The 14,930-nt window shown below is 36.0% G+C and overlaps 1 protein-coding gene across 1 annotated transcript; it reads left to right on the top strand.

The window, feature by feature from the left end:
• Positions 1–308: 308 nt before the first annotated feature.
• On the top strand, positions 309–4,927 carry LOC306852275 (tektin-3-like; the record flags this gene model as incomplete). The annotated part of the gene is made up of 7 exons (XM_079388991.1): positions 309–881; positions 1,963–2,046; positions 2,426–2,496; positions 2,670–2,813; positions 3,329–3,551; positions 4,424–4,578; positions 4,711–4,927. 7 exons carry the CDS (start codon positions 309–311, stop codon positions 4,925–4,927), a joined length of 1,467 nt encoding a protein of 488 aa, XP_079245117.1.
• Positions 4,928–14,930: the final 10,003 nt, after the last annotated feature.

The following is a 14,930-nucleotide window of genomic DNA, read 5'->3' as shown; positions in this document are numbered from 1 at the left end:
ATAGTTTAGCTAGATTACTTTGATCTCTATATTTCCATATTTACTTCAGTATTTCCATTTTTACTTAAGTGAATATAAAAAATAAACAATGTAATGCATTAATAAATTGCTGTCTTTTATATTTTCATCTTAACTATTCAATACAGTCTGATATTAGGGCCTAATGCCAGTGTTTCCATGCAACACACACACACACACACACACACAGCCTAGGCATGTAGCCTAGTTATTAACCACAAGTGACTGTACACATTCCAAAGCAATCTCTCTTGTATTTCCCAGGGAAAAGGTGGCTAATTGATTGACACATGGAGCTAATTGGATCCACTCAGATGGCCACTTACACTCGGCCAAAAACAAGCCATTTCCTACCAGCCATATCCACCACAGCATACAGTTATAGGAGCCACCAGCCACCCTTGACCCTCAACCAGAATTCAAACATGCCCTGGAGGACTAATTCGTACTTTAGAAGTGGCAGCGCTATCCCGAGTGTATCAGTCCTTCAAAGAGAAAACCTAGACTTGGTCCGGGCCAAGACCATGTTTTACCCCTCTAATAGGACAGCTCTCAGTACACGCTACATGCCAGAGGACTGGTTCAAGTCCAACCACAGTAACTACAGGGAGTCAGAGTCGTCCCGGAACAGTGCTGAAAGGCTTCGGAGGGACACGATCCGAATGATCCAGGATAAGGACCAGCTGACCCGCAGAACTCAGGACACCACCAGCAAGAACATTGGAGAAAGACTAAACGATATAAACTTCTGGAGATCAGAGCTCAATCATGAGATAGACAACATGGTGACAGAGATATCAGCACTGACGGATGTGAAAAGAAGACTGGAAAGAGCACTTGCTGAGACTGAAGGGCCACTGCAGGTTATATAATTCATATATAATAAAAAAAAGTATTCAAAATGTGAATAATTACATAAATAATACACATACATAAATATAAATCCATGTCTATGTATAGAATAAATGTGCATAATAAATATACACAATAAATATACAATTTATTTAATATATATGACATTATATTTAATTTATATATAAATATTTAATTTAAATATATTAATTATATACATTAATAATGAAATCTAACTAAAGTGGTATTTTTATATTTAAAATTGCAAGGGACTACTTCAACACAATAATTTGTAACACCTTAAAAATGTATATATATATAAATTTAATATAAATAAAAAAAACATGAATTTTTATGCATGTAACATTTGGTGGCAAAAAGAATTAACAATATATTTGCACATTTCACATCTCTAAACAGATTTAAAGGTCATTTCTTGCTTTTACTACTGTAACAAATATTCCATCCGTGCTTGGAATGCTAGCATGGCATAGCTATAGCGGTTTTCTGTCAGCTCCACACCTAATTTGGGTCACGGTAATCTAGCTAAAGACCCAGTAACTAGAAAAGCCCACAGTAGAGTGTCAGGTGACCCATTGTTAGAAACCACTTGGTAACAGAACCTAGTGGGGTGTAACATATACACACTCAATCACACTGAGCACAAAGCACACTAGATCTACAGTGACCTCAATGTGTCCCACCACTGTCTTTACAGAGTTACCCATCTGAGTCACAGTAAGAGACTGTTTCCACAGGAACCACACCAAAACATGCTGACTAGTGCTGGATGAGTTTCAAACTAGTGTAGTGACACTGCTGTCATCTAACAGGATTGACCACGAGAATGATCACAAGACGTTTCCATAGTGATGTAATTACTTACTAGAGCTTCTGTTGTCACATTTTGAGTGAGGTCGTGTAATCCCGTGTGATGTCCTGTCATATTATTACTTTGTCAAAGTTCTAACTGAACACTGCAAAAAAAAAAAAAAAAAGATATTGAAAATACATGTAAAATATATGAAATAAAATAAATAAAAATATAAAAAATTATCTACATAAATATTCTCACTGTTTTCCTCTTTCCAGGTTTCTCAGGAATGTTTGTTCCACAGAGAGAAACGGATGTCCATTGATCTGGTTCATGATGATGTAGAGAAAGATTTAATTAAGGTGAGCTTTCATCTAAACACATAACACCTGAAACCAAAAATAACCTCAAATATTACTAATATGAGTGAATCAATGATTTTGCGAGGGGCTTTCTTAAGCACTGTGCTTTTGTTTTTGACTACATTACATTTAATACAAGGCTTTCTGGAATACCTGATTCTGATTGGTCAGTTGTGGCATTCTGAAGTCAAATATTTTATATAATGACCACAAACTGTATAAAGTAGCCTACCAATGCCCTAGGCAACTGATGTGTGTTAATTTCAAGTCTCACTTATAAATAAATAATTGAACTACTATAAAAAAAATGTCCACATAAGAAAATGTTAAGCAGTCATCATTTCTTTATTTGCAAAACTTCATTTTGCCTTTTTTGCAGGAAGTGGAAGTGATTAAGTCATGTCAGGAGAGAATGAGACGGCATTTAGACCGAGCTATTGCTCAACTAGCGTGAGTCTCGCAGAAAGCATTATAAAAGTAAAACAAAAATTCTAAAATAACCCAAAAATACAACTTTGCCTTCATATGGTCAATTTTAAATACTTTATTAAATATTACATTTTTATTTGATTTAATATTATGATTTAAACAGTGCATGTCATTATATTCATTATTATCCTCAGGTCGAATCGTGCAGCGCAACACGAGTTGGAGAGAGATTTGAGTGACAAGGTCACAGCACAGAGAATTGATGATAGGTGTCACCATCTCAGGAACACCTCTGATGGAATCAGCTACTATAGAGGGATCGATCGCATGGACCCATCGTGAGTTTTAATACAAACTTCTGTCATGAAACTCTAGATGGTGCAGTCCAATAGATCTATCTCAATCTGATGTAATAACATCATTATCAGCAGCCAATGAAATACTAGTGCTTGCTGAAGTAGTTGCAGCATGCTTCAGAAACCCTCCACCTTCCCCAGCTCCACCTGTATAGATTTGCTCTGGGGTGATTCATGTATGCTATATGGGGGTTATTTCATATCCTGTATGTTATATTCGCAGCAGCAGTATTTATTACATGCTCACAGTATGCTGTGTAGCAAGTCTCAGTACTTGCTCTGCCGCAGCAGTAGCAGCAGTGAAGCATATCTTTTCTGCCAAGACCAAACACTTTAACATTGTCATCTACATAACCATGTCAAACCCTCTGAGAGTTGTCATGATAATACTTTAATTAAAAAAAAGGCAATTCTGTTTTTAGGATATGTTAGGGTCAGGGTTATCATCCTAATAATGTTATAATTTACTCTGCTTACTCTCTTTATGGTCTCAACAGTATCAGTCTTCCAGACTCCTGGTCGAAGTTCACTGACGACAACATCCTGCATTCTCAGAGCGAACGCGCCGCCTCTCACAAACTCCGTGATGAGATTGAAATCCTGCTCAACGCCACTTCAAACGAGATGTGGAACCAGTTTAACTCTGTAAATGTGTCCTTTACCAACCGGATCTCTGAGATGGCAGATGCCAAGAACAATCTGCAAACCCACCTGGCCAAGGTAACCACAGGATGCTGAACATCACATCATTACTTTAACCACTTATTCATCACCTGATGTTTAGTAATAACAGGATCTATCCTACTTCCTCCTTACCACTTCGCTTTGACTGGACAGGACCCAAAATAAATTGCCTGCTTGTTTATGCCCTAAAGATGTAGAAAGGAAGCTCTAAACACTGGAGTCTGTTGTTAAGGAGGTTAATGAAGAGCATGAAGAAGCTCTGTCAGCTGTCCATAATGTTTAAGTTCTTGACGGCTGTTATCAGAGGCATGAGGTAACCGATAAATAACTATCATTCATAATGCTGATTGGTAAAAATGAGATTACATCAAATCGTGTTGGTGAGGAAGTGTGTGTCTATGTAAGAGATGTCACTGTAACTAGACGCTTGATCCTGCATATTTTTATGACCATTATATATTTATATGGACGATATGGGCTGTAATGAGAACTATGAGAACTAAGCCCTTTCAAATCCTTCACACATCAGTCAGTTTTATGCAATTTTGAAAGTATTAAGTAATCATAAATCCACAAATAATAAATAAATCAAAATAAAATAAAATAAAAAAATCAGATTTATGTATTCTGTTTACTCGGAAGGGTTTGATTACTGCTCTTCCCGTTTTGTCCTGGCAAGATTGTGTGGATGGATGGGAATTTTGCCCAGAACAAAACCATACCAGCCTAATTTCAGATTAAAGTGCATTAGACTGTCAATTATGATATATACAGTAGAAGTAAGTGTACTTGACTGGACCTTTTTAACTTTGAGAAGGGTCAAGATGTCAGACACAAAGAATAATTGATTGTGTCGCTTTTCCAATCAACTCTCTTTCTCTTTTTTGCTTTATTGCTTCCACCCTCAGACTCTTCAGGAAATCTTCCAGACCGAGATGCTGATTGAATCTTTAAAAAAGGCAATCCGAGACAAAGAAAACCCACTTAAAGTGGCCCAGACCCGGCTGGAAGAGAGGTATCGCAGACCCAATGTCGAACTCTGCAGAGACAATCCTCATCACAGGTAATCGCCCTATATATCTGTCAAGAAACGGTTTGGATACAAAAACTGTTTTGTTTACTAAATTAGATCTAGATGCAAAAATCCGATGCCAAACATCTGTTGTCCTTGTTTTACTCCCTCTCTCTTCCTCAGGCTGGTAACAGAGGTGAGGGAGATTGAAGACACCATTCATAAGCTGAGAGAGCGACTGATGGAGGCCGAGAACACTCTCCAGACCCTGGTGAAGACCAAAGTTGCTCTAGAACAGGACCTGTCAATCAAAGCCAACTCTCTGTTCCTGGATCAGGAGAAATGCATGGGCATGAGGAAGAGCTTTCCCAGCACTCCTCGTCTGGTTGGATACACCTAGATCTTCCAGAAACTTCTCCAGAACTTGCTTTAACCATTAACCTAAATCCTAAATTGAATGTTTAAAAGATGAACTACAAGATTAGCATCAGAACAGCGTTCTTCTTAGTCCTTTTAATTAAGGACCGACATTTTACAACTCACTTTTATTGCTTCACTAAGTTAAGCACACTGTGATGATTAGAATGGATTGTCTCTTGCCCTTTGACTGTTCTGATAAAAAAAAAATCAATACTTATAGAACTGCTAGATAATAGAAAAACTGCCCTTTGGGGAAATAACTTTATCAGCAAGAATCAGTCATTATTATAATATTTACAATTAAAGATTTAAAAGGATCCTTTTAAAAAATTATTTACCAAACGGCAAAACTTCATGCATACTATCTGTCTGTCTGTCTGTCTGTCTGTCCGTCCATCCATCTATCTATGGAAAAAAGGGAAAAATTATAATTCCTTTATATTATATGATATATGATATGATATGATATTATATTATATATACATTAGACAGGGAAAAAATCCGGTAACACTTTATTTTACACTTTACTCTTAACTAGTTGCTTATTAGCATGCATATTACTATTAGTACTAATTATGCACATATTAATGTCTTATTGTACATCCCTAATCATACCCAATACCTAAACTATTAATAAGCAGCAAATTAGTAATTTATTGATGGAAAAGTCATACTTAATAGTGAATAAGTGTTCCCTATTCTAAAGAGTTACCAAAAATCCTCTAATTTTAGTAACAATCTTTGTATTCTTAAGAGAATATTGAAGAATTTGAAGAGTTAAGAGCTCCAGACATCTGTTGAACTGAGATTGTAAACAGGTTTGTTTTCTGCTCAGGTGTGACATGATTCTGACAGTTTGCAGACAGTGGACAGAACACCTTGCCTTTGTTTGTTTAGTTCAGAGGTCCACTTGAGAGCTGTCACTGATAAAGTGATCTTCACTCCACACTTCCCTGCGTACACCAAAGCACAGCAGACCTGTAGTTCTCATGTTGTTCTGAAATACAAACACACACTTCAGAAACAGATGCCACTGGCAACAAGACTCACGGTTAAGTATACACACAGCAACTGGGTTTATTGATTCAGAGCGGGAACGTGTTTGCTCCTATAAACAACATACTGGTGTTCTGCTCGAACACACACTTCAAGCTCTTTACATAAATCAAAGTCTGCTCTGTAGTCTGAATGCTTATACAAGATGCACTTGAGATTATGTTGGTGCATCCGTAAGAACAATAAATTGCGTGTTTTCTGATAGCATGCTTATGCAAATATATACACATAGAGGAAATAGTTTTACTCTTTTATATCTCAGAAGACATAAGACTTATTTGGTCACAGAGTTTTCTCCTAAAATTCTGTAGGAAATATATACTGTAAAAATAAGTACACAAGACAATTGCTGTAATACAGAAAGAGTAGATGTATACTTTATGTATATATTTTTTACTGTCAAGTAGGTCAACAGTTCAAAATACAACATCTGATCATAAAAGCATGATCCCATTCAAAATCTGAGATTAGATTGTTTGAAGAAATGCATCATGGTTTCCACCAAAAAAAAAATCAAATTAACAGCACAACCATTTTTAATTATGATAAGACAAAAATGTTTATTGAGCAGAAAATCAGCATATTAAAATAATTTCCGAAGGATCATGTGACACTTAAGACTGGATTAATGACTGCTGAAAATTAAGCTTTATCATCACAGGAATAAATTACATTTTTAAATATAATACACATTTTGAACAGTAGTGTAGGTTGCACCTTAAGTCACTCCTAAGTAACTGACAATAAAGCAACAGCTTCTCTTGAGGAACCCTGTGCAGATGCCTTGCTCAGGAACACTGTTTTAGCACAGGAATTGCTCACTGTCTATTTTCAAATAACACATGACCCCATACCACATCAGTTCTCCTGTTCAGTGACTAACAGACTGTTCACTTGTCATGTCTGTTAAGGAAAGTAATGCACCAAGTCAAAATTGAAGTCCCTGTTCTCTGTTCTTTTCAGGTTTCTTATCATGGCTTCCTGCCTATCCTGAGTACACAGTGGTCCTCAGAGTCTCAGATGTTCGCTACAGTAGTCAGACAGGAGCAGTATTGATTTCAGCATGTCTGAGTATAGTACTTGAGAGCTTCATTCCAGATACCCAACCCTGACCTTTGAAATATTGTAGGAATGTGTTGCTTAAGACAAATATGACTCTGTTTGATCGGATGTTGACATAAAAAGGAGATTCTGGAGGCCTTATAATGTATGTGATTTACTGCTGAAGGGATTGGCCATTTTCTTACAGATAATATTTATATTTCAGGATTTGTAGGATATTCAAGCAGAGTTATGAGTTTTCACTGTCATCTTGGCTTCTTCGCCACCTTATTTTCACATCTGAAGTGTGGTTCTCATGGTTTCCAGCAAAGAAAACATACAGAAAAAACATTTGAGTGGGCCCTGCCAGCCCACGAGAGTCATCCAGCGGCCAGCTGTGCCTGAAACTTAAGTTGGATCCCACGGTTTTCTTCTCATTGAGTTTTACACACAGACCACCACTTTAGACCGTGATATCTGCCAGCAGTACAGTGTAGCAATATTCATGTAACAGTTTAATGTCAGTGTGGTCCAAACACAGCTGGGCACTGGCAAAATGGTGTAATTTTTGACTTTACACACAGTTTACAATCTTGAATGTCGCCCAGGTCAATAAAAATACCATGGGAGTGTGTGTAACTTTTAGTCATTCAAAGTCAAACTGAGGCTAAAGTGACTCTTCATGACTCTGAATCAGATTCAAATTCCACTCGTTTACATTTACATTTATTCATTTAGCAGACGCTTTTATCCAAAGCGACTTGCAATTGGGGAATACATCAAGCGATTCATCTTAAAGAGGTAAATAGAACAGGAAGTGCCAGCCCGATCTCACGGAAATTCGTACATATTTTACGAGGTGGCTAATTCGTACGAATTCGTATGACCTCACTCGTACAAATTCATACGATTTTTGCTTAATCGTACGTATTTTACGAGTTGCCAATTCGTATGAATTTGTACGAATGACCTACACCTAACCCCGCCCCTAAACCTACCCGTCACTGGGGTTTAGACAAATCGTACTGAATCGTACGAGTGAGGTCGTATGAATTCGTACGAATTAGCCACCTCGTAAAATACGTACGAATTGCCGTGAGATAGCGTTGGAAGTGCTCATAATACCAAGTTTCAATCATTGTTAAAAAATAAGTACAAGCTAGACAGGGAAAGATTCACTCAACATGATTCTGATTCAGTAGTTCTTTAAGCACTTTTGACTGTTTTGTAGGTCTGCTTGTCTGAATTATTAAAATTAACTGGCTCATAAGTGTCATTTGTTTGTGAATCAGCATAATATAAAAATGTGTCGACAGTTAGTTCTGAATCAATCACTGAAGCAATTCGTTCAAAGACGCTGATTCATTTTCAGAAAGAAAGAGACTTATTAATGAAGCATTTAGTCATTCAATCAAGCGAACTTTTCAAAAACACTGATTCATTTAGGAATGATAGAGACTTAGGCTATGAATGAACCGTTTAATCAGTCTCTCAAGCGATTCTTTCAAACATTTAGAATCAAAGGTGACTTATGTGTGATTTGTTTAAAAACATTAATTCATTCAGGGATGAAATAAACTTATGAATGAACCATTTATTCATTCATTCACACAATTTGTTCATAAGCACTGATTCATTCAAGAACAAAACAGACTTGTGAGCTGTTGATTCACTAAACTGAATCATTCAAAAACACTAATTAATTTAGGAATGACATATAAGACACGTAACGGTTCTAAGGTGACTCGTTGTTTGGAACTATTTTACTTAAAGCAAAAAGAGATAAAGTGATATTGTCTCGGAGACATTTTTTTTTTTAAATTTTGGCTTTGCACATGTTCTCGATTCTCAATAGTTTTGAGTAGAAACTATTTATGATCTTGAGGACAAGGAGGATGTTTCCATTCCCAATTATCACTCCTCTGACATATCTATCCTCCCTTCTCTCCATTCCAGAAAGCAATCCAGAACCTACTCATTCTGAAACAGCCTCTACCATTGTGTATTTCACATTACTGAACTCTTAAAATCTCTCATGATTAACATCTCTTAAAATCTCTCAGTATTACATAATTAGAGTTACTGACAGGGGAGAGCTTCTCTGATTCACCCTCTCTCTCTCTTTAGCTCTTCATCTTTACATCTATGTCAAGACTACATACCTCAAGCCCAGACTTTGGTTGAGGACGTGCATGCTTTTCTGTCCTCAGCGAAACACACGATTCAGTGGACACAGAAATAACTGGCCTTAGCCCTCTCCTCTTAACCCTGTCCTCAGAGAATGTACTCTGGAATCTTCACTACGGTCTTGACATATTCAGGCTTTATTTTTAACCTCCATCCAGCCAGCCAACTCTTTTCTCATTAGAGTCCTCTCATTAGATCTTCACATCTCTCTGTAGGGATTACACAGGGATAACAGTATCCTATTTCATATAAATGTTTTATCTTTGTTACTTTGATTAAGCTTACAAAAATCTTTTTTATTTTTTTTGGCCCACATGAGCACCACAGCTCAATTTGGACTATTAATGATATGAAAGTGTTTAATTATTTTATTTTATTTTACTATAGAAAAGGAGTACCAAAATGTGCAATGGTTTTTGGGCAAATACCATAATTTTATTATTATTAAATGTTTTATTTTTTAATGTAAGGATGTATTAAATTGGTCAAAAGCAACAGTGAAATACATTTAAAACATTATTTTTTTTAAATAAATTCTGTTCTTTTGATTCTTATCTATTCTGTGTTCTTCAGGTATTGATCAAAGAACCCTGAAAAAAAATGGTTTCCACAAAAATATTAAGCAGCACAGCTGTTTTCCAAATTAATAAAATAAATAGTTTCTTGAGTACCAAATCAGCATATTAAAATGATTTCTGAAGGATAAATTGATACTAAAGACTAGAGTAATTCAGCTTTGCCATCCCAGATCATATATTGAAATAGAAAATAGTTATTTTGAATTGCAATAATATTTCTGGCTTTTTCAGCATAAAAGATGTCTTTAAAAAAAATAATAATAATAAATAACATGTGAACAGTAGTGTATAACTGAGGTGATTCCCTGAAAGCAAAATGGCCTGATATAAATAAAATAAGTACACATGCTCTTTGACATTGTCATATCTATCTATTAAACTTGTTACCATAGAGACAGTGGCGCCAGTCTATCACATAATGCAATTTATTTCAGGTGTATCCAATAATATAATGACCTCAGGGTTGAGCACAGGGCTGAACTAAAGGATACATTCTGTGTCAGGAAATAGTTCACATTCTACAACAATAGAGCTGTACAGAATACAATGGAAATACAAAGAGAGAAAGAAAAGAAAGGGGTTTTTCTTGTACTGGTTTGCCCTTCAAGTACAAAATGATATACTATAACACAAAACAGGAAATCTGAAGTAGACAAGATATGCGGACACAACTACCCTGATCAACTGCAGTTAAACCACAACACAACGGGTAGAAGGGAAATCCCTATCGTTCATGATTAAGAGACCTCAAACGTCTTCATTCAAATGAAGTTGTACAGGATTATCAGCCCTCTAACCTTCACACAAAGCTAGCGATATACAGCCAGTAGCCAAAAGTCTACAGAAATTTCTGCTGGAAGTCTGAAGGCTTCATCGGATTGATCGTTTAAATGGCCTAATGATCTTAGTTTAGAAGAAAAGGAAGCTAAATTGGTGGACCCATCCTCTCTGTCTCCTGCTGAATCATGCTGTGGGATGATTCAAGCGTCCAGTCTCTGCTTATATACTATCCGCTGATGTTTATTTATGGCTTCGTCTCCAGGGAAACCACCGGAAATGTGACACACAGCATCAGAATGAAAACTAGGGGAAGTGAGATTGAGACACCAGATCTAACAAATACATGAATATACTTCTGAGCTTGCATTGGGTGTGTGTGTGTCATAATTTACACCATCTAGGTGCTGTACGTGTGAGCTCAGGGCTCATAATGAAAACATGATGACAGGTCTGAATGAGTATAATAGTAACCAAACATCTGTGCAGTCCTTGAAAGACCTTTATTTACTCTCACCCCTCGAGTCATAAAAGAGGTCGGTTGTTTTTATTCCCACAGACAGTCCAACGCTATCTTTACTGTATGTACATGTTCTTTATTGGGTTGATGGTTTCAAGAAAAACCTTTAACATCCATGGAACCTTTCCGTTCCACAAAAGGTTCTTAGTGGATTAACATCATCTTCGCACTTTTTAAAAATGTTCACTGAAGATTCTAAATGGTAGCTACTGTGAAAACTCCCTTTTGAAATCTTTATTTTTAAGAGTGTCTTTCTGCTCATGATGTTTATTCCCTGGTAGAACTTCTAAAGTCTGACTCATAGGGTAGAAGGTAGAAGGTAACAGATAGGCGTTCTGTGGTAACCCTGTCATTTAAGAGTTTTGTTTTCCCTGCAGGTTAGGAATCTGCTGTGGGTGGACTTCTTACGAAATGCTTGTTTTTGGTAAAGTCTATAACGGGTGTTTGATTTCGAAATGGTGCAAGAGATAAAAACACTTGGATTCTTGGGACAAGAAGGGTTTTATCAGTTATACGGATTACTGATGAAGACAAAAATAGTCATATTATAAAATTGTATTGTTAAATCGATCAAATTTCACCAAAAAATGTCATCAAAGCAAAAAGTCATTACATTAATGTAAAAACTCTAAAACAAAATTGTCTATTCCCTCTCGATTTCAAGATTAAATTCAAATATAGTTATCATTTTCTTTAATAAAAGTATTATTGTTGCTGCATTTGTAATACATTATTAGAAATTGCTTTATTTCATTTTATTTGACATGGAAAGCGCTCATTAATCAACAGAGCCCCCAATTTTTGTCTTTGTCTCTGACCAGTTCTTAAAAAGGCAATCTAAAATTAATTGAATTATCTCAAATATCACTTATAAAATAAATAATGCTTTCAGACCAATATCCAAACCAATACAATCCACCAAAGAAACAGACTGCTGTTTTGAATTTGCTAATATTCATAGCATACAGAACTGTAAAATTAGCATTTGAGTTTATTCATCAAAAGTAAAAGACTAAACATTTTATATTAATGTGCCATTCATTTATTTTTATTTGGCAACCAAAACCAAAACACATTTTTAAAAATAAAGATGATTAAAAGGTTCTTCACAGAGATGCCATACAAGAAATATTTTTGATTTCACAAACCATTCACTCAAAGGTTCTTTAAAGAACCATCTATTTCTTATCTTTTTATAATCTGAAGAACCTTCTTTCGCCACAAAGAACCTTTTGTGAAACAGAAAGGTTCTTCAGATGTTAAAGGTTCTTTATGGAACCATTCTATGGCTTCGTGAAGCACCTTTATTTTTAAGAGTGCACAGCATACAGTAAACTAAAAAAACTAAATTACTTGGCAGAAAACAATATGATTATTTTTTATGTATTTCAATAGATTTTCAAATTTTCTGAAGAAAAAGTCACTGTTGTGATGTATTAGTGCTGGTTGGAGGATTTTTTTCTAGGTCTTACACTGTAATCATTTTAAATGCTTACACTCAGAAAAAAAGTACACAAGCTGTCACTGGGGTGATACCTTTTCAAAAGGTACACCTTTGTACCTAAAGGGTCCATTTTGGTACCTTGAAGGCACATATCACCTAAAAGGTACAAAAGTGTTCTTTCTGAAAAAAGTACCACCCTAGTGACAGCTTTTGTACCTTTTTTGAGAGTGTAACAACTCCTGTTAACCACAGTAAAATAACTGTAACACATGGTCTCTCATGGTTTATTTTTTCTCTATTTCCTTTGCAATGTCTGAAAGGTCTTTCTTTTTCAGCACGAGCTGTTCCAGGGCATGAAGCATGTCTCTAAACAATAATAATACATTTGTTCCTATCAGTGTAAAAGTCCTTGAGTTTGTATATTAGGCATGTATGCAGAGAATCAAGCACTTTTATCATGGACACATGTTGTTGCTGGTCTTCTGTTTCCAGGGATTTAGAGTCAAAACCACTTTACAAACCCAAACAAGTCTGATAAATCCTGGATAAATCTTTTAAGATGTGGGCACACACAAACACTTAACCCACGTACCCAATCCAAAACACACACCCCTGCACTTAGGTCTGGCCTTGTCTCTCAGTGACTCACAAATATAAATCACACACTCTTAATGGCTGTAGAGTGTAACATTAGAGCCTAGTCAGATGATGTTTGGGTTTGTGTGTGTGTGAGTGTGTGAATTCTCCTGTTGAGAAATGTCATAAATATACTACAAATCTGGGCAAGTTAGGCAGTCCATATCTAATATTGTTGCAGCAAATTTCAATAAATAATTTATTTATTCATTTACAGAAAATGCATATATTTTTATAGATTCCCCACCACAGATTCATAAATGCCTTGAAAGTGTTTAACAGTACAGTTACAAATCACAGCTGTCCTCTCTGACTGAGTAAAAGAAAGTCAAATATAATGGAGGAGACAAGGCCCCGTTTACACACGTCAAGCTTGCATCCCCCATGTTATCTCTAGTTTGTGTAACTCGAACGCCAGAACATTCCATAGTACCACAGGGATTATTGCTCCTTGCTTGAGTCAATGGGTGATAAGCAAGAACAACAAGCCACTGTCACGCAGCTGATTTAAAAAAAAAAAAAAAAAAAAGTGTGGAGTCTCACAGATATGCAACGATGTAGCATTTGGATCAGTTCAGTTCCCATCCTCATATTCCATGACCTGAACTTACTGGATAATAAACCTCTACAGTTCAAATCCATGTACTTCATCTCTTGCTATGGGTATATAAACCCCTCAAGGACACTACATATTTTCCACTGAATGTCGACTATTAAAATAGCATGTAAACTCTAGTTAAATAGTATGTAAACCAGAAGAGGTAGTGACAGCGTACGAATGTAATCAACATCACAAAGAGCCTCAGACAACACAATTGACCCCTGATAAGACTGTGAAGCAGCAGCCACAGATCATGTCATCAAAAACAGACAAAGCAGTGGAAGCAAAAACTATATATTATATATTAGTTACATTATTTTTGATCCAAAATCATCATCAAAATAAATAAATAAAACTATAAAGATTTTAAATTATTCACCGTTGTCCATTGTTATTCCCTGATTATCTGAACACTCTGCTATCTCTCATATCAGGAGGAACACTCAACACTTTTTCAGCCCTCCTCCTTTTTTATTGACTTCCCATTTGATGACTGATGAGAGGAAGGGAGGGGAATCTCTTGTAGAGGAATTCTGCAAATTCCTGGAGGCCTCCCAAAGGCCAGCTAATGGCCATACTCATTTTCACACAGACGGTATCAGGGAGAACTGAGAGTAACCATTTAACAAGTTTGTATGGCTCATTACCATAGCAACCACCAAAGAACATCTTGCAATTTCCAAATGAGCCAAAAAAAGCTCCCAAACTAGTTGTGCTTGTTTATTTGAACAGCCACAAATGAAAACATTATATACAGTATTGCCATTGGATAGCAATATTCCTATGCCTGCTCTATTGCTGTAGAAACAATCCAGAGTTCAAAGTCAAACTAATTCTGTTATAATCATGTGTTTGCAGTTTAACCATGACTGTAATACGGATAAAGACATTATTCCAGTTTAAAGTGTTACAGTTATGCAAAAAAGTATGAATTCTCTGTCTTTATGGATAAATTTTACTTATTATATCAATCTGCAAAATCAATAAGACTATTTAAAAAACTTTTTCCATTTATTAAATACATTTTATTTTAGTTTACCAACAGTGTTTCAGCCACTGCTTTCTAAGAAGAACATAGCTTACAAACCTACTAGCACAATAGTATTTTTTTTTTTCTCAACCACGCTGGTATCCATGAGAACC

The sequence above is a fragment of the Barbus barbus genome, assembly GCF_936440315.1.
Source record: "Barbus barbus genome assembly, chromosome: 32".
NCBI classification, from domain to species: Eukaryota; Metazoa; Chordata; class Actinopteri; order Cypriniformes; family Cyprinidae; genus Barbus; species Barbus barbus.
Note: the sequence above shows the minus strand (reverse complement) of the source record. Positions and strands in the feature narration are given on the sequence as shown.